General features: G+C 43.3%; 1 protein-coding gene across 1 annotated transcript in view; it reads right to left on the minus strand.

Moving 5' to 3' along the window:
* Positions 1–542: 542 nt before the first annotated feature.
* The window catches only part of Arfgef2 (ADP ribosylation factor guanine nucleotide exchange factor 2), an 88,993-nt gene continuing 64,481 nt past the window's right edge, over positions 543–25,054 (minus strand). Inside the window, exons 27-39 of the mRNA XM_021637923.2 lie at positions 24,836–25,008; positions 23,589–23,749; positions 22,274–22,404; positions 22,009–22,138; positions 19,097–19,232; positions 17,468–17,606; positions 17,305–17,359; positions 14,990–15,104; positions 12,204–12,334; positions 8,333–8,501; positions 6,924–7,062; positions 5,090–5,207; positions 543–4,011 (exon numbers count right to left, since the gene is read on the minus strand). Coding sequence (XP_021493598.1) covers positions 3,835–4,011; positions 5,090–5,207; positions 6,924–7,062; positions 8,333–8,501; positions 12,204–12,334; positions 14,990–15,104; positions 17,305–17,359; positions 17,468–17,606; positions 19,097–19,232; positions 22,009–22,138; positions 22,274–22,404; positions 23,589–23,749; positions 24,836–25,008 — 1,774 coding nt within the window. The 3' untranslated portion in view covers positions 543–3,834. The remainder of the gene's footprint in view (positions 4,012–5,089; positions 5,208–6,923; positions 7,063–8,332; positions 8,502–12,203; positions 12,335–14,989; positions 15,105–17,304; positions 17,360–17,467; positions 17,607–19,096; positions 19,233–22,008; positions 22,139–22,273; positions 22,405–23,588; positions 23,750–24,835; positions 25,009–25,054) is intronic.

A 25,054-nucleotide genomic window follows, 5' to 3' on the forward strand; every position in this document is an offset into this window, starting at 1 on the left:
GAGTGTTGAGTAATGCTGTCTCCTGGGCATGGCATGGCTGCCGCACTCTTGAACTCACAGCAACTGTGCAATAAGCAGGATGATAGTGTGATTATCAAATTACCCCAACAATGGGCCCGAACAAATTAGAATCAGGAATCTCATGCTGGGAAAAGAAAATGCCTTAAAGCCTAAGCCTAAAAGCCTAAACCATCCAGAGGGAGCCTCCTTTCCCCTGCCAGGCTTGTCAGAATACCTTGCAAGGGAGCAGGACTGAGACAATGATGGGTCTTGCTTTCTACTTTAATTTTTATTTCATTATTGTGTGCGTGTGTAGAGCACCAAGTGTGGAGGCCAGAGGAACCTTTGTGGACTGGGTTCTCTGTCTCTACCTTAATGTGGATCCCAGGGGTCAGACTCAGGAAGCCAGGCTTACAGGGCAAGCACTTTTACCTAAGCCATCTTTTCTGCCTGGAGCCAAATCCTACTCCCAATTGAAAATTTGTAACTCAAACTAGCCCAACCTATGGCTTGATAGAATATAAACTGACATTAGGAGCAGCTTTACTTTTTAAAACTTTATTCATTTTCCACTTGATCAAAGCATTGGGGTATTTAACAGTATTATACATAATATTTGTACATAGAAAACTTTACATAGCATTTCATATTATATAATTCTGCTTTATTCTTTCAAAAATGTTTACATCCATTGGGCAAGGAATGCTTTTCATTAAATTACCAATAGTAAATGCACTTAATCATTGTGTATAGATGAAATCAAAGTAGCTACTAAATAACCTTTAGGCATTTTAAAGAGCAAAAACATAAATTTTGCATATAAAGAAATGTCTGATGCAAATATGCAAGATAAATTTTTTAAAAATTAGGAATACTGAGAAAAACCACACATTTGATGAGTGTCATTTTCTGAGAGCAAGGCTTTCCAGATGGACTCATTTTTTATGATGCTCAGCTTGGGTTTTTTGTTTTTTTTTCTCCCCCCCAAAAAAACAAAGTTGATGGCAGCACAACTCCAGGTTGCACACAAGCTCCAGTTGTGTCTATCTTACCACAAACAGTGAAGCAGAGTTCAGAAGGATCCAGTGCCTACTGCAACCAGTATCCATTAGCACTGTAACAACAGATACCTGAGTGGGGCGGCCACGCCTACATGTGTCAGCACGTTCTTTTAATAGCTAGAAAGACAACTAAATATACAGTCATAATCACAAAAGAACAAGAAAAAATGTTTAGGTTTTTTTTTTTTTTTGAGGGGGTTGTCTTTATAGATTTTCTGAATTTTGTACAAAAGTCACCTGTTGGACGAAAGGGTTGTGTTTCCAGATATTACTATACAATTTCATAATGTCTGTTCTTTGGTTGTACACGAGGGAAGATGTGTTTGATTCTGAAGGTACACATCAGAAATCACATATCCCATTCACTGTTTGTTGCTCAGATGCCAAAGCTGGTGATATCCTTAAAAGACAAAAACAAAACTGCTCAGAACAGCAGCTTGGGAACAGAAACTTCTTTAGAGAACCCAGCACATACAGCCAACACTTAAAAGCATTCTGATAAAGAAATAAGGCCTTGGAAGATGCTACACCCTGCCTCCTCGTGGGCAGCGTACACGAGGATACACAGCTGGACCTGCTCTGCACTGGTGTCTGGTGGCCTCAAGCCACACATGCCAATGACAAGAAGAGACTTGTTCACCACAAAGAATTTATACCAAATGGCTTGTTTCTGGAGGTCAGGGATGCCACTGGCCACTGACAAGAAAAATTACCCTGAATGGTTTGACGTCGTTTTTCAAAGTACTATTGCTGTACAATTCAAATGCATCATTCAGAAAAGTCAATCATTTACACAACAAAACAATAAAGAAATTCAAGCCCGAGTATCTCAGCAAGTAAGAAAACACACTGACACAATCCTTACCCTGTCAGGGGCAAAACATTAGAGGCAGCAGGGGACACTGAGGGAGCTAAGCTATTGTAGATGAGTTAGAATGTTACATGACACAGGAGGGAAAGCCACCAGTCAGGGACACAGCTTAGGCCGGATGTGCCCACTGAACAGCATTCATGTCCTTTGATTACATGTCTGGTATCATACTGCAAGGACTGCTAATGGCTGAGAGCCTGCTGAGCAGCAACCCGGGGAGGACCTCTCAGCACAGGTGGGTAGGCAGCGAAAAGATGGAACGGATGGGTCCCACTCTAACACAGCCCTTCCTCTAAGGAACACAGCCCTCTCCACTGCTGTGTGTTAGCAAGAACCTCAACCTGCTTTTTTTTTTTTCCCCTTTGGTAGAGAAATTAAAATACTTTTTGGGAAAGAAAAGCATAAATACAAGTGCTTCTGGCTACACTGAGCATGTGGCAGGCTATCAAAAACAAGAGAGAAAACAGCAAAAGCACCAGGAATCCCTAGAAAGAAAAAAAGGTCCAGTTCCACAGACACATTCCAAAGGATGACTGACTTCTAAGGCACCAGAGTCGACATCAGTACAACCCCAATTCGTAGGACAGATGTAGGCAGAAGTCTGAATGTTTCCAATGTGTTTCATAACACGTTAGCCACTCAGTGCTGCTCCAGGTGAGCGGTGAGGGCAGACAAGGAAGCCCTGAGTTTTCTTTCTCATGGGCTCCGAATTGATTAAGCCTCAAGCCTGGCTGCTGTGGGTGCTGGGAGCACTCAGAATTCGCTCTACTGTGGTTCTGGGCACAGCACTTTTACCAACATATGGATCCCAGAATCTAATCTTGCCAAAGAATCCACCTCCCGGCTCAAGTTAACGGAAGCTCTTGGTGCCACCCCTGCCACTGTCACAGTCCAGCTGTGCTGGCCCCACAGAAGCTCTAGTTCCACTCATGATATGTGGCTGAGGAGGGTACGCTAAGTTACTGTCCCTTCCTCTGACAATCCCTTTAACAGGGAATGCAAAGCAGCCATACTAACACTCTGCTGAGGTAAAAACTAAAAAGGTTTACTCAAAGATAAACCGACTCTGGGTCAATTATTCATTTTCATTACTATTTCATATTCTAGATTTCAGACAAAGACGCACAATGCATTTTGGAAAATTTAATGGAACGCCCACCCACAAATACTTCAAGGAGGGCTAATACCTTCACCATTAGAATATTTTTTCCTACAGACTTTGTCTCCCCAAGTTACTAAACCAGGGAGCCATAAGGCATGAGGCACTACATTTTCTTTAAACCTTGCAAGCTCTTAAGTCTACTAAACTGCCTTAAATCAAATCTTCAGTAATATATCTTTGTAAATTACTTTAGAAAATCACTCAAACAATAACAAAACAAAACATAAGAAACACCCCTCTTTTCCTACAATTTTTAATCTAACTAGGCTGACCCAAAACTGACACAAACATTCAAACTTCTCTACCACATTCAAACAACAAAGCACCCGGCGTACTTCGGTGGCAGTTAGCCGTTACAAGGAATTTTATTAACATACTCTCTAACAAACACAAACCTATACAGCAACGTTCATTATTCCCAAGGAGGGTGACTTCCAACAACTTATCACCAGTCTTGGAGCTCTTCGAGGAAACGGTGGCATTCACAACAACAGACCTGACAGTTCAGTCAGTAAAATGGAATGAGAGATGGAACGGGCTCCCCACCCAATGAGTTACTGGTATGCAATGGTTTAATGAGGCAGCACAGGCCTCCACTGGGACTGTGATGAGGCCAGTGTACAGGCCACTGCTATCCAGACTTGAGCCCCAACATGATCGATGGGTGGCTCCTCGTTCGTCAGTTGGGATGGCATGACGGATAATCTACAGAACCACAACAGTGGCCATGGGAGCCAGTGCTACCATGTCAATGACAGTGCTGCTGGAATTTGCGATGGCTCTTCTGGAATCCATATCTTATATACCAGGCCTATCCGCAGGAAGAATTTTCGCAGAACTGCTCGGAGCTCAGGGATCAGGTCAAACTGCATAATTTCACACAAGTAGGGGTAGTACATTGAAGCATGTGCTTTGAACTTGCAGGGGGGGAAAGCAGAAAGCCAAGTTAGACATGAAACAATTTTTATGTGTATCAGTTTCTCAAAGGCATTCATCTCAACCTAAACCATGACATTCTACAAAACTGCTGCTGCTTTTTCTTACTATTAAAACTTGTTGCAGTTAACACTTATTTAGCTGGATGATGTGGTATATGACTAAACGGGAAGATTACAAGTTCCTGGCCAGCCTGGGCTACATATCATGCATGAAGCCTTGAGTTCAATCCCCAGTACCACATTAAGTAAATAAGTACTGAAGAAGAGGAGGCAGAAGGATCAGGGAATCTTCAGCTCACAGGGAGCTCTAGGCTAGCCTGTGCTATATGAGACCCTGTAAGAAAACACCCACACCAAACCCTTATTTTAATGACATTGAGTTTCTTTTAATAGTAATTGGAGCTGGTTGGGCTAGGTAGCCACAACTGTAATCCCAGCACTCAGAGAGAGAAGCAGAGGCAAGCAAATCTCTGAGTTCTAGGTCAGCCTGGTCTACAAAGTGAGTACAGGATAGCCAAGGCTACACAGAGAAACTCTGTCTTGAAAATAAATAAATAAACAAACAAACAAACAAACAAACAAAAAAAACAAAAAAAGGAAAAAGAAAAAAAAAATTGGAGCTGGAGAAATGGCTCAGCAGTTGGGAGCACTGGCTGCTCTTCTAGAGGACCTGTGTTCAATTCTCAGCACCCACATCTGTCTGTAACTCTAGTTTCAGGGTTTCTGACATCCTCACACAGGTATACATGCAAACATAATGCCAAGGTATATAAAATAAAAATAACAGTCTTGCTATCCTCAACAGGCTTCTTCCATTCTGTAATGTGGGCTCCTAGTCCATGCCACCACTGTATAGTATCAAACCTCTTTTCAGCAGCATTCCTAATAGCCACACACGGCCCATACTTCATCCCTTCCCAGCTGGGGTTCTCGGGGGAAAGCCCTGTCATCTGAAGGCACCCACTTTCCTGAAGAACTGTCCCTAACAGTCATCTCAATTGGAGAAAAAGCACCCACCCTGACCAGAGCCTAAAAGAGACAGTGGAATTCACTGTACCTTTTCGTCATTTATTTTAAGGGTTTTGGTTAGAAGTAACAGCAGGAGACTCGTCCATGCTTCCCGATGGCTTTCGGAATTCACGGTAATGAAATAGGCAAGTGCTTCGCTGCACACACTAGAAATAAGAGACAGGCTTGATAAGACAGTAGTTGGCACTTCACATTCAGTGGAGAGCCAGACTCCTTTAGTACTCTACTGAATACCTACACTGGCTGTGCCAGTCTGGGCAAACCATCAGGCCCTAATTTCTTCTGTCAAATGACAACTCTGGCAATGGCTAGAGTGGCACTCTGTCAGTCTGTAGCACAATAAGCATAAGAGGCCTTCACTGTTCTTAGCTGTCTTCCTCACTCTGAACTTGCTCCTGGACTTAAATGTTACACCACAACCCTAACAAAATATGCTAGGAGTCTATGCAAGTAATTATCCTTCAGGCTTGATTTAAGAAATGACCTTCGTATGGGGAGAGTAGGCTAGAAGAATTGTGAGTTTAAGATCAGCCTGATGTAGTATATAGGGAGACTCTGTCCTAAAGAAAGGTGGGAAAAACCCATTATCTCTCCTTTAATTAAATAATTCTTCTTTCAGCCAAGACTTATTAGTGCTGGGTATGGTTCCTACACCTATAGTCTCAGCACTTAGGAGGTAGAGACAAGAGACCAGGAGTTCAATGTCAGCCTTGTCTACATAGTCAGTTTGAGGCCAGCCTGGGCTACATGAAAATTTATCTCAAAGGACCAAACAAAAGTTTATTATTCTCACTGTAAGACAACTGGAAAGAGAATAACAGTAAAAAAGGGGAAAAGAATTCCATCATTTAAAAGGACATATGACGATATTTTAGCCCATTTCCACCCTTCCCTCTATTTTTTGGATGTGTGTGTGCGTGCGTGTGTGCGTGCGTGCGTGTGTGTATAATACTAGAAATGAACCTAGGGAGTCACATATGGTAGGCAAGTGCTCTACCACTGCACTCTGTAGCCCCCCTCTTCAAATGGCTATTAATATTCCATTATAGGAATACATTAAAATTCTATGTTGACAATTGATACAGCCACTTGACAGTTAACATCCCCCGAATGCCGTGTGTGCTGCGGTGCTGAGCTGGAGACTCTGCCTCACTGCCAGGTCAGTGCTGAGTGCTAAGTTTCAGAGAAGTAAAAGGAGGCTTGGGGGACCTGGAGTGCAGCTCAGCTGTAGAACATGTACTCAGCCTGTGCAAGGCCAAATTCATATGCCAGCATCAAAGAAAAACATAAAACATGAGGCTCCTCAGCCTTTTAGTGATGCTCAGGAAGTGGATGGAAACCAGTGCTTCCTGCTTGCACTGCTGCACTTCTGTGTGCTGATCCTGCTAATGATAATGGAATGATAGGAGGACAGGGCTGACAGCCACTCCTTAGACCTCCTCCCAGGAGGGACAGTAACCTGCATACCCTGTGTGCTAGCTAGAGTCAGGACTCAGAGGTCAGAACACTTCTTTCAGCCCCAGGGAGGGCTTGGAGGCAAAGGAAGTAGCCCTGCCCATTCTGCTCAGAATTCTAGGACCTGAAATAGCTGAGGCAGCAAGAGGAAGCCAGTCATGTCATGTTGCTGAGCAGGCATTTCTCTCCTACTCTTTTGTAGTAGTACTGGCTGGCCTGCAACTCAGAGAAATTCATTTCCACCCTTCCCTCTATTTTGGTGTGTGTGTGTATACACATATAATCTCAGAGAGATCCACTTGCTTCTGCCTCCCAAGCACCAGGATGAAGCGTGAGCCACCACACCTGGCTCTCTTACTCTTTTCAATTTACAGAATGATGTGAAATTAAAGGGAAAATAATCTTACGTTAAAAGTCGCTGCTGTATTTCACCCCAGGAATCCCTGCGGTTTTCATCAACATACATTCTGAACAGGATCCTTAAGCAACAGGCCAGGCTGCTGGTTTCTTGTTTGAGAAGATTGGGTTTGGACTTGCCCTTGAAGCCTAGAGATAAGGCAATTACATCAGCAATGCATGCAACCAGCCAGGACAGTCCTCTAGTCACACAAGAAAAATGAGGCAGATGGTGGCAGCTGTGACTCTCCAGAACAATGGTACAGATGCCCTGCTTCTCCCATTGTGCTTGGTAAAGCCATTAGTCTCATTTCAAATCCAACAGATCTTAAGAATTCTAGTACTCAAGAAGGCTAGAGGGCTCAGCTGGTAAAGGCACTCACTGTAAGCTTGGAGACCTGAGGTAGATCCCCAGAAACCACATTGAGATGGAAGAACTCACTCCACAAAGTTCTCTGACCTCCACAACACACATGCTGTGACATGTGTACTCATGTCATCACACACAATAATTTTTAAATTTTAAAGAATTCTAGCACTTTTTTAAGTTGATAGCTTTTTTTTTCTTTCTTTCTTTCTTTTTTTTTTTTGCCTACAAAGCTCATGTAAGAACACAGTTTAAAAGACAATGGCACGGACAAAGCAACTACAAGGAAGACAACATTCTCTGTGGTTTAAAACAGTCACTTAAGCCAGGCAAGGTAGAGCATGTCTTTAATCCCAGCACTCAGGAGGCATGTGAATCTCTAAAATGGAGGCTAGCCTGTTCTACAGAGTGAGTTCCAGAACATACAGGGCTATGTAAAGAAACCCCATGTAAACAAACAAACAACTTCCCAAAACAAAACAAACTCAGGCATAGTGGCACATACTTGTAATCCCAGTAATCAGGATGCTGAGACAAGGGTACTGATATGAGTTTCAGACTAGCTTGAGCTACTAGGAAGTTCTAGGTTAGCTAGGGCAGATAGCAAAAAAAAAAAAAAAAATTGTTTCAACAAAACAAGGAATCTGGGGAGAACATTAAGGGATGGTAACAAAGGTTTGCAGTATGTTTCTGCAAACTCCTATACTCATTACCCTCGGAGAAAGATATAAATATCACATAAAAATATAGGTTCGAGAGATGGCTCAGGGGTTAAGAGCACTGGCTGCTCTTCCAGAATACTCAGGTTCAGTACCCATCACCCACATGTAGACTCACAACTATCTGTAACTCCATTCTCAGGGGATCCAGTGCCCTCTTCTGACCTCCTTGAACACCAGGTATGTGGTATACAGACATACATGCAGGCAAAACACTCATGTACATAAAAAAAACAAAACAAAAAATAGAATTATAAAATAGGACAATTCTCCAAAGGCTTTGGTGTTTCTGGAATGTGGCCAGGGTGACCTGTCCTAAGCCTGTGTGCCTCACCAGCTCGCCAGAGGACAGTTCGCTGCTCATAGTTGGAGTTGAAGGCCTTGGAGAAGGAATGGGACTCCTGCAGGCAGTCCAACAGCTTGAAGAGGTGCTGGGAAGACATGAACTTGTACATGCCCTGATTCTCCGTATCGATGTGGATATCTGCATCTAGTGTGTCTTGCTGGAGGGGAGAGACAAGATGGAGGAGCGAAGAGTTTAGTAGAGACTGAGGCACTGTGCTGGCAGACAGACAAGGCAGTTTGATTCTCCCAGAACCATCCTTGGGGACAATTCCACTCAGAGTCTGTCTCTGGGTGCTGGTGGGCTCGGGGCGCAAGTGTTCATGTTGTCACTCCTGTCTCCCTTGCATAAGCAGGGGTGCACTTTCAGCACCTCACTACAACACTGTGGTTTTCTCTGCAAATGTGATTGCCAAGCATAGCTGATGACAAATGGTCCTCTGAGCTCAGGTGATCACTCAAGCCCAAGGGCTGCTGTCAGCCTCAATGGAAAAGCCAGCTAAACGTGTATAAAGTGTTCCAATTTGTCAGTGAAAGTGCAGCCTAAAATCTGAGACATGCTCTGAGATTTTTATATTTCTTGAGATTTCTGGGAATCGATCATCGTTCTCATAAGAGGCTGAAGAGAGAAGACCATAAAATTTCCTGAGTTGGTCTATAGCAATCCTTATTAAAAATCCCAGCTGATGCCAGACAGTGCTGCAACACACCTTTATCCCAGCCGAGATAGGATGGTCACAACTCCTGATACCAAAACTAGTCTGGGGTACATAGTGAGTTCCAGGCTACTCTGAGCTATACAGTGAGACTCTATTTTAAAAAGCTGATGTTAAACTCCATATATGATCTAGACTGGCAGAGAAATACTGAAAACATTCAAGACTGGAAGGCTGAATGCCCAGTTTCCAAAATATACTAAAAAGCTCCAGTAATCAGGGTAGGTTGGGTGCTATCGCAGAGGTAGATGCAGGAGCATTAACCAGCATGGAGACTCAAGAAATAGCCCTTCTAATGACCGTATAGTGACTCCTAACACAGTGTCAGGAAAAGTCATTAGGGAAAGAAAAGATTGCATCAGATAGTGTTGAGACAAAAGCTATGTTCCTACCTTACATGGTAAACAAGAACTCAAACATGTTTGAAGATCTAAGAGTAAACCCATATAAAGCATTCTTTTTTTTTTTTTTTTTTTTTTTTCCTTTTTCCTCTTTCCTCTTTCTGTTTTTGAGACAGGGTGTCTTTTACAAAGCCCTGGTTGTCCTAGAACTCACTTTGTAGACCAGGCCAGCCTTGAATTCATGGAGATCCACCTCTAAGTGCTGGGACCAGAGGTGTGTACCACCACAGCTGGCCACTTATATAAACCTCTTAAAGGGCTGGAGAGAGGGCTCAGCAGTTAAGGAGCACTGGCTGATCCCAAAATCCACAGGAAGGCTCACAATAGGCTGTAACTCCAGTTCCAGTGGATCTGATGCCCTCTTCGGGCCAGGCATGCATTGGTTAACAAATATACATGTAGGCAAAGCACTTGTACACACGTTTGTTTTTAGGGAGAAAAGCCATGAAAGCTGAAGAGGGGCTCACTTAGTCGGGAGGATGACGAACAGTGGGAGAGGAACAGAGAAGATAACGGTTGAATAAGAGCAAAATGCATTAGACCATGTACGAAATATCAATAAAAATTGGGGGTAAAAGATTCTAGTATAATTGCAAGCATAAAGCATGTACACACAACCAGTAACCAGGGAGATGAAAATCAAGCTGACAGTGATGCAGCAGCCACTGGAGAGTGGAATCCCCACATGACGCTGGAAGGAGTGTAAAATGCTGTTGTCACCTTTTCAAACTGTATAAACTTTCAAAATTTCTCACAAAGTTAAACACATAATCATCACATGACCAAAGCAATTCAGCTCCTAGGATCTACCGAAGAAACATGTCCAATAAAAAACTGATATAAGAGGTCTGGAGAGATGACTCAGCAGTTAAGAGCACTGGTTGCTTTTCCAGAAGTTCAATTCCCAGCAAACACATGGTGGCTCACAACCACCTGTAATGGGATTGAGTCTCCCTTCTGATATGCATGAAGACAGAGAGCTCATATACATGAATATACATGATTGAATAAATAAAAAAAAACCAAAAAGCCCAAAACCCCAAAACAAAACAACTGATATAACAGTAAAATGAATGTTTACATACTTTTTTCCTTTTCTTTTTCTTCTTTTTTTTTTTTTTTTGAGACATGGTTTCTTTGTGTGGCCCTGGCTGTCCTGAAATTCACTCGGTACACCAGGCTGGCCTCAAACTCAGACAGACCCACATGCCTCTACCTCCAGAGTGCTGGGATTAAAGGCGTGTGCCGCCACTGCCACATTTTTCTTTTCTAATGAGTAAGAAGGAGTACTGCTGTGTAGGGAGGGGCCTGTCTTAGCTTCTGGAGTCAGGTGGGGTTACAAACAGGCACTGCCACACACAATATTAGTTATAATGGCCAGAGGAGCAACTGTGCTGTGGGATGGCCACAGCACAACGCACACCCACATGTAAAAGAAACACCGCTGTTCTGTGTAATACCAACAAACCCAAAACATTCTGCTAAATTAAAGAATCACACACTCTATATGAAATGCTCTGAACAGGCAAATCCAGAGACAGAAAGTGATGGGTTACCCGCAGGGTCAGGAAGGAGGGATGAGGAAAGATGCAAAAGAGAGTGCTAATGGCCACGGTATTGTTTTCACAGGGGTCAAAACATTCTCAAATGCCAGTTGCAGTGTCTGCATACCTTTGTAAAAACAAATGACTGAACTGAATACTTAAAAAAAAAAGAAAGAAAGAAAAAAAAGCATCTTTTTAATTCTAGCACTTGGGAGGCAGAGGCAGACAGATCTCTAAGTTTGAGGCCAGCTTGGTCTACAGAGTGAGTTCTGGGACAGCCAGGGCAACACAGAGAGACACTGCCTTGAAAAACAAACAAACAAACAAACAAACAAACAAACAAAGACAGATTTGAACATGCCAATTATTAAATTCAGCAGTACTTATCCATTTAGATGGCAGCAAGGCTGAGGCAGGGATCTGGACGAGGCTCTGCCTGGTCAAAGGTTTCTGGTTGACTGACTGCAGCCCCTCACCCAAAACATGTGGTCTGTGTGTGTGTAGGTGCCACAGCACAGAGGTCAAAGGGGAGTTGTTCCCTTCATTTACTTTGCAGGTCCTGGGGTCAAACTCTTGCTGGCAGGCTTGATGGCAAATGTTTACTCACTGAGCCATCTCACTGGCTTCAGGAGTTTTTAATATTGTCCCTCTCACATTTTGTTTTGTTTTCTTTTTATCTCTTCGCTTGATTTTGTTTCTGTTTGTGGTTTTTGAGACAGGTTCTCATATAGCTCAGGCTAGCCTCAAAACTTGCTGTGTAGGCAAGGTTGGCCTTGGGCTTAAGATCCTCCCAGTTTCCACCTCCCAACTACTGGGATTACAAATGTGCCTCACTATGCCAGGCTTGCTCACCCCAGTTTCTGGGGGGTTATTGTTAAAAAAAGGTCCTACTTTATATCCCAGGCAGGCCTTGAACTCATGGCAATTCTCTGGTCTCAGCCTACTGAGTGTTGGGACCTCAGGCATGAACCACCACACAGCTTCCTCAGCTATGGATGGCGAAGTTGTATACGAACAGTATGAAGTCATTCCTGAGATAGATAACACTTTCCCTAGCACAGTGTTTCTAAATGGGAGGTTGGACAGAGATGAGTATGATGGGCTCAGGACTGACTGACCATCTGTGCTGGTTCTAACAAGCTGTTGCTACTCACAGCCTCCCATGGACAAGATGGCTCCAGCCCAGGCTTTGGGGTGTTTACCTGGGCAGCAACCATATGCTCTGCATCTTCCTTCTTGCTGGTTGCAGGGTAGAAGACGATGTTGTCAATGGTCTGTATCAGCTCCAGTTGAACCACACACTTGATGAGGAGGCTGGCCAGCAGTTTCTGATCTATATTAGATGATAAAGGTTAACCCTGACAATGACTCAGCACTCCTCAGTGAGCTCCTACAGCGTGCCCAGAACACTTTTTGGTGATGTGGCATGCCAATGAATAAAAACCCTGGAGACTCCTAAAGCACTGAAGACACTAGGTAAGACCTAAGAGTGATGCTTACTGGTATGACAGGGTACAGAGGGAAGGCATCAGGGTTGGGCTGCATGTTTAAATAAAATGCCAGGAAATGTCTCAGGAAATGTTTCATATGGTTATGAGACAACAAAAGAAGAAAAGAAAAAAGAGGAAAAAAAAAAAAAGGAAAGAGGGAAATTAAGAAAAATTGGAAAGGAAAGGAAGAAAGCAAAGATCTGAAGGAGAAAGTTGACTATGATCTGTGTCATCCAGCAAGTTTCACTGTCAGCCACAGCTCTCCTGCATCACAACTGTGGACTGCATCCTCATGGCAGGTGGGCAGGGTGCCGATGCCAGCCAGACTCTCTTGGCAGGCTCACCTCAGTTTTCGAGGGTCAGGGGAGCACTTCTAAGTCTTTGTTTTTGGGCCACTTTTTTTTCCATCCTTGAAGTGGTACGGCTTTCTGCATGTTTCCCTAGCATGTGAAATCATGGGTTCAGTCTTCAGCAACAGCTAAAATAGTTTTGTTGCTTAAATATTTTTGTTGTTGTTGTTTGTATGTTTGCCTGCATGTATGGCTGTGTCTCATATGCATACCTGGTATATAAAAAGGCCACAAGGGAACACTAGATGCCCTGGATTTGGAGCTACAAAAGGTTATGAACTGCCATGTAGAACTGGGAACCAAATTCAGGTCCTTTATAAGAGCAGTCAGTGCTCTTAACTGATATGTCATTTCTCTAGCCTCCTAAACAAATTTTAACATAAAAAAAAAAATGAGGCTACTCTTCAAGAGGACCCAGGTTCAATTCCTAGCACCCACACGCAGCTCACAACTATCTGTAACTCTAGTTCCAGGGGATTCAATACCCTTACACAGATACACATTCAGGCAAAACACCAATGTACATAAAATAAAAATAAATAAAAATAAAAAATAATAAGCTTTAATTACAGCACTTGAGAGGCAATGGAAGGTGGAGCTCCATGAGTTCCAGCTTATCCTGGTCTAAAATAGCAAGCTCCAGGACAGCCAGCATTACATGTAGAGAGCTTGTCTCACACAAACAAACAAACCCCCAAACCAAAACTATATAGCCTGGTATGGTGGCCATATCACACTCTTGGAGGCTATGGCAGGGAGTGGGAGAATTGTTAAGTTTCAGGCCAGTTGGGCTACAATGTTAGATTGTGGCTCAAAAACCAAAACAAAGATCTGGAATTGTACAAAGAGTTGGGGCTCAGAAGGGAGGTAGAATTGGGGAAGTCAGAGAAAGAATTAACTATTGGCTAGAGGCATAGCAGGGGCTCTGGTCTGAAACTCTCTTCAGATGCAGACACTTGCTGCCTTGAGTGGTTCTACTGAAAGGATTTATACTTGACCTTGTCCAACTTAGAGGCGATGAGAAATCAGACACCCTTCTCCCCTGGATGCAGAGGGGAGTGGCTGTGATCAGTTACCAAAAGACAACACCTCAGTCCCAGGGGCCTTTCTAATGGGGTTCAAGGTAACTTTTATACTTGAATAAGATAACAGGGATTATACTCTGCTTTATCCTACTGTGGTGCTTCGGAGTTTTTTTTTCTTTTTTTTTTTTAAGATTTATTTATTATTTATACAGTATTTTGCCTGCATGTGTATCTGCCGGCCAGAAGAGGGCACCAGATCTTATTATAGATGGTTGTGAGCTACCATGTGGTTGCTGGGAATTGAACTCAGGACCTTTGGAAGAACAGCCAGTGCTCTTAACCACTGAGTCCTCTCTCTCTAGTGCACAGTCCAGTTCTTAAAGCTACTTTCAAAATGAGAGAGCAAAACACCCTGTGAGCAACAGTGAGAGACAAATCAGAAAAAAACTGGAACTGGTTTGCAGAGCACCACAGCCCCAGGTGAGTGTGACAGACACAGAATGGGTTCTCATACCAGTCAATCATAATTTAAAAGAGAAAATCCTTCCAGAGGCATATAATTTTATTTGGGTATTCCCAAAGATCATGCAAACATGTGCAACCTTAACAGATGGCAATCGGGAAACATCTGTCAAAATACCAAATGCTCTTCTTACCCCCTGACCCCACTGCTAGTTAATTTCTAGGATGTGTGTTATGTCCTGCAGAACAGTACACAAGGGTGACAGTCACAAATGAGAGAATAATAAAACTGCAGGTGCCCACTATTAAGACCCACTAAACAAAGATTTATTGGGATAACAGGCAACGGTATGAAAATGTGAAAACTTTATGTATTGATAGTTAATGATGCACTAAGTGAAAGGGACTATTGCATACCATCTCATAACTGGCATAAAGGCGAGGAGGGCACATGTGTGAATGTGTCTGTGCACGTATTTGCAGGCATATGGATAAAATTACTCCAGAAAGGCGAGAAAGTCTGGAAACACTGTGGCACAAAAGACAGAAGAAGCTGGGAGAGAGGTATATCCTGTTGGCACTTCTGTGCTTTCAAATATCTGAGTCACATACATGTTGTCCAGTGAAATATTGAAACTACACCCACAACAAAAGGTCTTACTTGCATATGGTGCACCCTTCCAGCTGTCATCTGTTGGGTTGGAGATCTGGCTCAGTCCTCTCTCGGAGGCATTTCTGTCTATGCTGCTTAAAGACTGTCGGTCCATGTCCACATCCTAATGTAAATCAGAAAAAAAAAAAAGTCAATCTTTGTTCTTCTCTAGTGCCCAGCACAGAGATGACTCTTAACACCAATGGTCCATGTTAAATTTAGTTAAAATTTCACATTCTTCTTTTCAAACTCACCACCACCAGGTCTGAAAGTGACAGAATTTTTAATCAGGCCAAGTTTAAAATTAAATCAGTAATGTTGCTGTTTTTTTTTTTCCTTCTACCGATATTAAAATGAAAATTTAAAAACAAAGGGTGACTTATCTGGGTGGTAGTGGTGCACGCCTTTAATCCAGCACTCTGGAGGCAGAGACAGGTAGATCTCTGTGAGTTAGAGGCCAACCTGGTCTACAGAGTGATTCCAGGACAGTCAGGGCTATACAGAAAAAGAACTTACTCCTGTAAGTTTTCTGTTCATCTCTACCTGTGCACCACAGCAGGCATGTTCTCTCTCTCTTTCTCACACACTCACACACATACACACAGACAGAGACACAGAATTAAAAAAAAAGAAAATGTTTATTTTTTAGGTTTTTGAGACAAGGTTCCCCCATACAGTCCTGGTTGTCCTGGAACTTACTCTATAAATCAGGCTGACCTTGAACTCACAGAGATCCACCTGCCTCTGCCTCCTGAATGCTGGGATTAAAGGGGAGTACCACCAGACAGAAAACAGAAAATGTTTAAATACCATGCTTTAAACTGTATAAACTCTTGGGCCAGTGAGATGGCTCAGCAAGTAAAAGCATTTGCCACTATCTGTATAATGACCTGAGTTCATCCCTGGAATCCACATGGTGAAGCAGAGAACCAAGTTGTCTGCTGACCTATCACACACACACACACACACACACACACACACACACACACGTTTTAAAAACTTCAAAAATAAAAACTGAATAAACTTTGACTGAATTCATCTTCATGTTCAAGTCCCAAACCCTTTTAAAATCTAATGGTTATTTTAAAATCTTAGTGTTACTTGGAAATTCAAATGAATTAATTCTCAAATTCACATACCTTCCTGCAGAAGTAGTAAAACCAAGAGTTTTAAAGAGAGGTTATAAATTACAACTTTGAGGGCTGAAGAGATGGCTTAGGGGTTAAGAATACTGACTGTTCTGGCAGAGGAGCAGAGTTTGATTCCCATGTGAAACACCCATGTCAGGTGGCTTCACCACCTCCTGTGACTCCAGCTCCAGTGGATCCAATGCCTTTTTTGGGCCTCGGTGGCTCTGCACTCACCCTCCCCAGCCCACAAAATAGAAGATGATCATTTCTTTGACGAGCAGGGCACTGTTAATTCAGGAGAACAATCAACAAGGAGCTGTCATAACATTCAGGGGGGCTGGTTCCAGAGAGAACAAACTTACAGCAACACGAAGCCCAACCGAAGGCCATTCTCAAAGACATTGAAAGACACAGAAACATGCCCACAAGGCTTTGTGCCCACCCATCTCCATTTCCACTGAGTGCAAGTCCATGGCATTAGAAGACACAAGGCACAAGCAAGAAATGCACACAGTACTTTTTAATGCATAAAGAGTAAAGAGGCTTTTTGTTTTGTTTTGTTTTTTTAAGACACAATTTCTCTGTGGAACTCATTCTGTAGGCCAGGCTGGCCATGAACTTAGAGATAGACCTCCCTCTGCCTCCCGAGTACTGGGATAAAAGGCATGTGCCACCAATGCCCTGCAAGAGACTTATTTTTTAAAAAATGCTTTCTGTACTTTGTAGGAAATGATAAAGGTCTACAATAATTCTTTTGGGGGAGTAGAGAGGCTCACGATGAATCCCCAGGTAGCCTGGAACTCACAGAGATATGCCTACTTTGGCCCTAACTAAGCTCTGGGATAAAAGGTGTATATGATCACACCCAGAAGGTACATTAATTTTAGACTGTGTAAACTTTCTCATTCCCATAAGAAAGCTTCAAAACGTATAGGCTGACTAATGTTTTAAATTAGATTGTATTTGCTTATTCTGTATGTTGGGGTGGAGAAGGAAGGGGGCCTGTGTGCCAGGTTATGTCTGTGGGGACAGAGGGCAACTTGTAGGAATCAGTTCCATCCCCTCACCATGTGGGTCTAGGGCAATGAGCTCAGGTCACTAGGCTGGGTGGCAAGCACTTTTAGCCACTGAGCCATCTTGTTAGCCTAAGCTGACTTCCTTATCAAGACATGAGAAAAGAATAAAGGAACCTACCAAATGTTTATCTGCTGTCTCTTCCTCCATTCCTGCAGGTCTCCAAGTCAGCAAACTTGAGGGAACAGGAGAGAAGACAAAGATGAGCATCAGCTGCACCTGGGAGCCTGGCCATGTCCCCTAGACACATGGACACTACATAACCAACTGCCTTAGCACTTACACATGTGGGATGGTGGTTTTGAAAATATCCAACATGCAATTGCAGGTTTCGTCCCAGACAGCAGGGCTGAACTTCTCTCCATTGGATATCACTAGGTTCTCTAAGCAATTTGTACCTGATCGAGCCAACTGCTCATTATCTGCAAAATTCAACAGCATCTGTCATTAAACTTTAACTGTTGTCTTGATACCAACCAAATGAGATCCATGTCTGATGGATCCATGGTCCTTATCTGACAGTGTGAGGTGGGGATTGTAGTTGGAGGTCTCTAGTGTTAGTGAAACCAGGCTATAAGGAGTTAAATATTATCGCTGAACTATGTCATTAAGAGGCACAAATTGTGACTGGAGAGATGACTTAGTGGTTAAGAGCACTGGCTGCTCTTCCAGAAGACCTGGGTTCAATTCCCAGAACATGATGGCTTACAACCACTTGTAACTCCATCCCAGAAAGGGATCTCTCTTGTTTCCTTCATGGACACTTGGCACACAGACATACATGTAGGGAGAATACGCGTGCACATAAAATTAAAAAAATAAAAATAAAAAGGTATTTTTAACAAAGCACAGTAATTCAGTCAGTTTTGGTGGTAGGGATAGAGGAAGCTCAGCATTTTGTTACTCTGATTGGCTCGAATACAGAAAATGGTATAAGATGCATAAAAAGAGTGTTTCTGATTTAAACATTAACTACTTTTCCAATTTTTGCCAACAAAATAGTACAACTGATTGCTGCTTACTTTAAAATGAAATAAATTTTCTGCCAGGCAGGTATGCTGGTATACACCTTTAACCCCAGAACCTGGAATGCAGAGGCAGGCGATTATGAGTTCAAAGGCAGCCTGGTCTATAGAGCAAGTTCCAGGACAGCTAGGGCTACACAGAAAGACCCTGTCACAAAAAAACAAAAAGCAAGCAAACAAAAAAGGTCACTTTTCACTGAATTTAATTTTGTCCTAGGCCAAAATGGGATCCAGATCTGAGAATGGATACATGGTCTTTATCTGATATATACTAACGTGAACACATAACTATTCAAACAAAAGGATCTCCACTGATGAAGCTTAACTCCATCTTGACTCCAAAAGTACTTTTAAAAACATTTTACTGCCAAGTGCAATGGCGCACTCCTGTAATCCCAACACTTGGGGAGCAGAAGCAGGAGGATCTCTGTGAGTTTGAGGCCAGTCTACTCTATAAAGCAAGTCCAGAACAGCCAAGGCTACACAGAGAAACCCTGTCTTGAAAACCAAACCAAACCAAACCAAACAAAACCTTTTTTTTTTTTTTTTAACTACAAAAATTTACAAACACGTAAGACTTGAGGGGAGAGGCACACGGAGGGGGTGAATATGGGATTAGACAGGACACTCAGGCTGTGAGTAGAGGAGGGAGGGGAAACTGTGGCCAGGATGTAAATAAATAAATAAAACTTGAAGGCACAAAAGTCCATCTCACCTTTTCAAACAAAAACAATAAAATCCATCTTTAAAATGTGCTTTATAAACCAAAGGGACTGGAAAGGGACTAGTGGATTAAATTTTACACAGTGTCCCCTTTATAGGAAATTTTCTTTTTCATTAAGACTCTGTGAGAGGAATGTTGCCCCCTCTCCCGACTCACTGAATACCTTGTTTCACGCACCACTGCAGCTGTGCAAACACATCGGAGAGAAGCACTTCATTCAAAGCCTCGTAGAACTGGGTAAATACATCACAAATAGCATACAGTGCGTGATTGCAGGTAGTCGTCATCCACTCCGATTTCTGGAAGAAAAAAAAAAAAAAAGAGGAATCTTCAAAACCAGCCTCTGTAGTGAGATGGCTACTCATGTAAGCTAAACTGTCATTTAGCAGCAAGATCACGGTCTCAAAACTGTCCACACCCACTCACTCAGAATCACTACCTTCAGGCTCAGACCCTGCAGGAACAGGCAGAAGTATGAGCAAATGTTTGCTGAGGAAGTTGCTCATCACCATGACGTTCATACTCTGCAAACTGCACAGTCTGATAGAGATGGCTCAGCAGTTAAGAGCACTTGTGACGGAATCACGAGAACTGGAATTTCAGATCCCAGAGCCAAGCAACAAGCTGGGCATCCCAAGTACCCCAGTAATCCCATTTCTGGGGGAACGAATGAAGTCATCATCATCGGGGTTTGCTAAGTAGAGAAAATGTGAGCGCCTCACACTCACCAAGAGACCTTGCCTCAAAGTAATAGATGGAGTGTGAAAAAGAGTTACCCAATACCCTATCCTGTCCTCTGCACATTCACACACAAAGTTGTATTTTTTTTTAAATGACTGCATAAAAGTGCCAGAGAAATATGAAAATGTTCACAAAGGCACAGAACAGGAAAGAGTCACTAAACAGAGTTCTCAAAGTAAAAGCCAGAAAGAAACAAAACTCAAAGACTCGGTAACTTAAGCGCTGAAGACCTGCACAGGCGTGGGTGAACATGGTCCCACTCCTGACCAAAAAGAAATTTGCAATTGATAGCTGCTGGGAAAGGGGAAATCCAATTTCCTCAATGCAGTGACACTGGATATGGGAGCCACACTTCAGTGAAGGCCAATACAGAATGAACTCCATGGGTTTTTTTTTTTTTGGTGGACTTCATGTTTGTTGGTTTATCTTTTGCTTGTTTGTTTTGATTTTGTTTTTGTGTTTTTTTTTTTTAAGACAAAAAGAAACATGATCAAAATATACTATATAAGAAAAAGTTTAAGCTGGGCATGGTGGTACCTGCCTTTAATCGCAGCACCTGGTAGGCAGAGGCAAAGGCAGAGGGATCTTTGTGAGATTTAGAGTTTGAAGCCAGCCTGGTCTACACAGTGAGATCTAGGACAGCCAGGGCAACACATTACAAAGAAAAACACTGTCTCAACAGCAGCCTCCCCTACCCCCCAAAATTAAACACATACACATAAAACTAAGTAAAACAAAAATAAAGATAACAACAAAAAAAGCAATGACTACAAAGTGATTTCCAGGCCAGTCTAGGCTAGAGAACAAGACCCTGCCTCAAAAAACCCATAAATAAACAACACCCAAACAAACGCAGACCCTCAACAAACAGAAAAGGAACCAACAGGAAAAAGGTGAATAACACATAGACAAAAAGCCAGTCCGTAATAGGAAAATCATGTGATCAGTGGTGGCAGGAAACACGCAGCCCCAGTAGCCAGTAAGAACCTCTGTCATATGTTTTGGCCTATGCACAGCAATGAAATAAATTAAAATGTAAACTGCTGAAATGGTATGGAGACACAGGAATTTTCATATTTTGCTGACAGACATGCAAGTAACTAGGTGTATTGATTTGAGTTCAGAAGTATGGCCTTCAGGCTTCTAGTCCTCAAGGAAAGAAAGAAGAACCCAAGTACAAGTGATTTTCAAGAATTCTCACTGAAGAGCTGGGGAGGTGGCACAGCTGGGAAAGCCATGCAAGTATGAAGACCTGAGTTCAATCCTTAGATCTATGTAAAAAGCCAGCGTTGGGGGTCTGGGGTTGCAGAAACAGATAGATCCCTTGAGCTTATACGTGTGTGCCACATACTTCCTGCATGCTAGCCAAGCATTTTTTTTTCTTTCTTATTTATTTTTATTTTATGTACATCAGTGTTTGGCCTGCATGTATATCTGTGCTGAGAATTGAATGTGGGTCCTCTGGAAGAGCAGTCAGTGCTTTTAACTGCTGAGCCATCTCTCCAGGCCCCAAACATTTTTCTGAAATGAATCTGTATCTGTTTTATGATAAGGAAAAAAATTTACTCTAACATTAAAGAACAGGACAAAATTCTATGCTATGACTCCAACCATATAAACTATGTTTAAGAAAACACAGCACAGTGGTAGCTTCAATTTCTATGTGATAGAGGTGTGAACCTCGTGTATCCACAAAATTTCATATTAAGCATATGCTATCTTTATGTTGGGGTTATTAAACAGGGTATTCATGTTGGGGTAAGGGAGAAATAATGTTCCTGGAACAAAACTTTAAAAAAGGGCCAGTCAGGCATAGTGATACATGCCTTTAATCCCAGTCCTCAGAAGGCAGAGGCAGAGGCAGAGGCAGAAGGATCTCTGTGAGTCTAAGGCCAGCCTGATCTACAAAGTGAGTTCTAGGACAGCTAGGGCTGTTGCATAGAAAAACCCTGTTTTGGGAGGAAAAAAAAAGAGGAGGAGGAAGGGTTTGTCTTTCCCATGTTGCCCCTACCTGTCTTTCTACTGTGAGTCCTTAGGGCCCAGTGACAGTATCAAACAACACACACAGGCAGCCACAAGCCTGCAGAACTGGCTTGCAGCATCCAGGGCCAGGTGGGCACACCATGAGTTACTTCCTCTCTTTCCTCAGAAAGGGATCTCTTAGGACTACCTGACACTGGTCTAGGAGGGACAGTCCTTTTGTCCACTTGTAAAAGCACCTTGAATAGTTCTGTGCTTTCAAACCCATTATTTGGCAATACACCCCCAGGATGGCCAGCCAGGCCTTGGGACCCATCACATTCACTCACAGGCAATACTGTTGCCATCACCCACCTCTGACTGTTGCTCAGGGAGTTTCATGTTGTCAAAAATTCTAAACACAATTCTGAACAGGTCCTGCCACCAGTGCTTTGCAAAGGTGTGGCCATAGCTCTTCATGATCTCGAACATGACCGTGAGTCCTCTGGAGGAAAAGCAGGAGAGCAGATGGGGATGAAAACTCCAAAACTGAGATGGGGGAGGGAACAAAGCTATGGAGGGCAAGAAGCTGACTCATTTTAGTGATGTCAAGGTCCAGGTTCCCTGGGGATTCAGTTACCTTGTGCGCACATCTAATTTGCATCTGTTAATGATGCAGGAGAGCTCAAACAGGATGGGAAACCAGCCTCTGACCCAGACCCTGTCACCAGGAGCCACATTCATGTCATCACTCGTGTATTCTTGTAGTACCTGCAATGAAAATCATTTTTCAGACATAGACTAAGCAAGCAGTAGGGATCAAAGAGGCAACTGAGGCTCTAGACAATCTCTTTTCATCAAATTCTTTGCTCAAGAGCATAAAAAGGGAAATCCCAGAGATCGAGAGAGACAATTACCTGCACACTGGAGGTGTTTTCCCCCATGAATGAGGCAGATTCACAGGAGCCATGGGGCAGGGTGTCATATTAAGAAGAGTGCTAAAGATCAATTACTCACAACACCTGTGTTTCTGGAACATTACTGCAACACAGTACTCAATAGCCGCAGCTACTAGTTACCAAATGCTTGGTATATGCCTATTTCACTGAGAAGCTGCCTAGGGCGCAGGGCTGATAACCTAAGTGACTGGCCATCATGTAACCAGGGCCCAGCAGGCTCTGCACATCCTGAGGGGCTATCTGTCTTTCTATTTCATATGCATTGGTGTTTTGCCTGCATGTATATTTGTGTGAGGGTGTCGGATCCCTTGGAATTGGAATTACAGTTGTAAGCTTCCATGTGGGTCCTGGGAATTGAACCCAAGTCCTCTGAAGAGCAGTAAGTGTTCTCAAGCACTGAGCCATCTCTCCAGCTCCAAGATGCTGTTTAAAATGCCAAACAAGACAGTGTGGGCTGACAAGATGGCTCAGTTTTAAAGCACATGCCACTGAGTCTGACGATTTGAGTTCAACCACCAGGACTTAGAAGGTGAAAGGAGAAAACAGACTCTTGTAGGTTGTCCTCTGACATCCACATATGCGCTATGGTATCCACCCCTAAACATACAGAGCACACAAACACAACGTGCATGTAATGTAATTTAATAGAATGTAATTTAAAGTAAACAAAGAACCATTAGCTATCATTATTAAAACCAAAACCCATCAGTATGAATAAATGCCATGTATACACAGCACGGAAAGTCTTAACCCAGCGGTGGTTACGACTTTCATCCACCCCAGGCAGGGTTTTCCTGGCTGTCCTGGAACTCGCTCTGTACAGCAGGCTGGCCTCAAACTCAGAGATCCACCTGCCTCTGCCTCTTGAGTGCTGGGACTACAGTTGTGTGACACCACTACCTGGCCTTGGACACACTTTTCTAACACTGGTGGGAAGGGCTTTATCAGTAGCTAAGGTTTTGGTCCCACCCACAGAAGGAAGGAAAGGAGACACACCCGAGGTCTCTCTGAGACATATTTCCCACAGAAACGGATGAGCCGGATGGCCTCCATGCTGGTGTCAGGGAAAGCGGCATTGCAGGCGAACTCGGACAAGCACTTCACAGCATCCTGGAAGGAGTCAATGGCTGCAGGGAAGTGGTGCTGGAAGATGGTAGCTGGGGAGACATAAGGCAGCAGGGTTTGGAAATGGAGGTCAGGAAAAACTGCCTTCATGAATCTAATTAGGTCAGGACTTTTCACAGCTGTTATACTTCTGTGCCTCAATTTCCTCTATGATAAATGGAGGAAACAAAAGTTACTTACAGTAGTTTTGTTTACAATGTCCATGAACACAAATATGGAACATTAAACATCTGCTCCCAGGGGAAAGAGAAGCTTCCTGTGTCATGTTCTCATCAACCAGTGACCATGAGCCTTGTTTTGGCAGTGTTCAAAACAGTGCCTTGTGTAATAGGCACTGATAAGGTATCAGCACTAAAGTAACAGCCAACAGCACCACAACTCCTGCCTGCAGCAAGCTTGTGTTTCTGTACAAGACACATGAGTACATCCTCCAGCCTTAGCACCATGCTCTGGGCCATTTTCAAAGTGAAATCATCAACAGAAAGTATGAAAAGGTAAAAACTGTGGCACTTGGCAGACTGTTGAAAGGACCTCTGCTTGTCATGCTGGCAGTACCAACTTGCTCTACCTCAGCTGAGACTGTATCTTGGGTGACGGGTTTTCTGCTGTTCCACATACCCACGTTAGCAAAAGACCACAAAAGCAGAGAGGGGGGGCATTGGTAGAGGGTGGGGATTAGAGCTACATTGTAGTGAGCTGGCAGCTTCCGACATGAGACTTGCCAGGATTGAGAACCAACTGTATCTCATTCACTGGAGTGTTGTAAAGATGAACACATGCCAGGTCAGGTATGGTGGCGCATGCCTTTAATCCTAGCACACAGGAAGCAGAGGCAGGCGGATCTCTGAGTTCGAGGCCAGCCTGGTCTATAGAGAGAGTTCCAGGACAGCCAGGGCTACACAGTGAAACCCTGTCTAGAAAACAACAACAACTAATAATAATAATAATAATAATAATAATAATAATAAAAGATGAAGACATGCCAAGGGCTTTCAACCTTGCCCAGCATGTTCATCCCATAACTGCAGAACTAGAGCAAGGAAGCCTTCATAAGAGTAAGGGACCATCTGCTAGATTTCAAGTGGGGATGTCAGACGGGAGTAAACTGATATACTTACAGACAATGTGGCCAGTGGTTTGGAAGGCCAGCTCCACGATGTTTCCATCATGGTCGGAGGCGGCCTGGTGGAACACAGCAAAGATGTTCTTCCAGCCTGAGCGGATGTTGGCTGCCTGGGAGCTCACCATCTGGGCGATGCATCGAATCACCATGTCCCGGATGGTCGGGGACCTGGGCAAGAGGTGGGAGAGTGGGAAGATAGAGACACTCTGCCCTT

This window comes from Meriones unguiculatus, chromosome 4 (genome assembly GCF_030254825.1).
Source record: "Meriones unguiculatus strain TT.TT164.6M chromosome 4, Bangor_MerUng_6.1, whole genome shotgun sequence".
NCBI classification, from domain to species: domain Eukaryota; kingdom Metazoa; phylum Chordata; class Mammalia; order Rodentia; family Muridae; genus Meriones; species Meriones unguiculatus.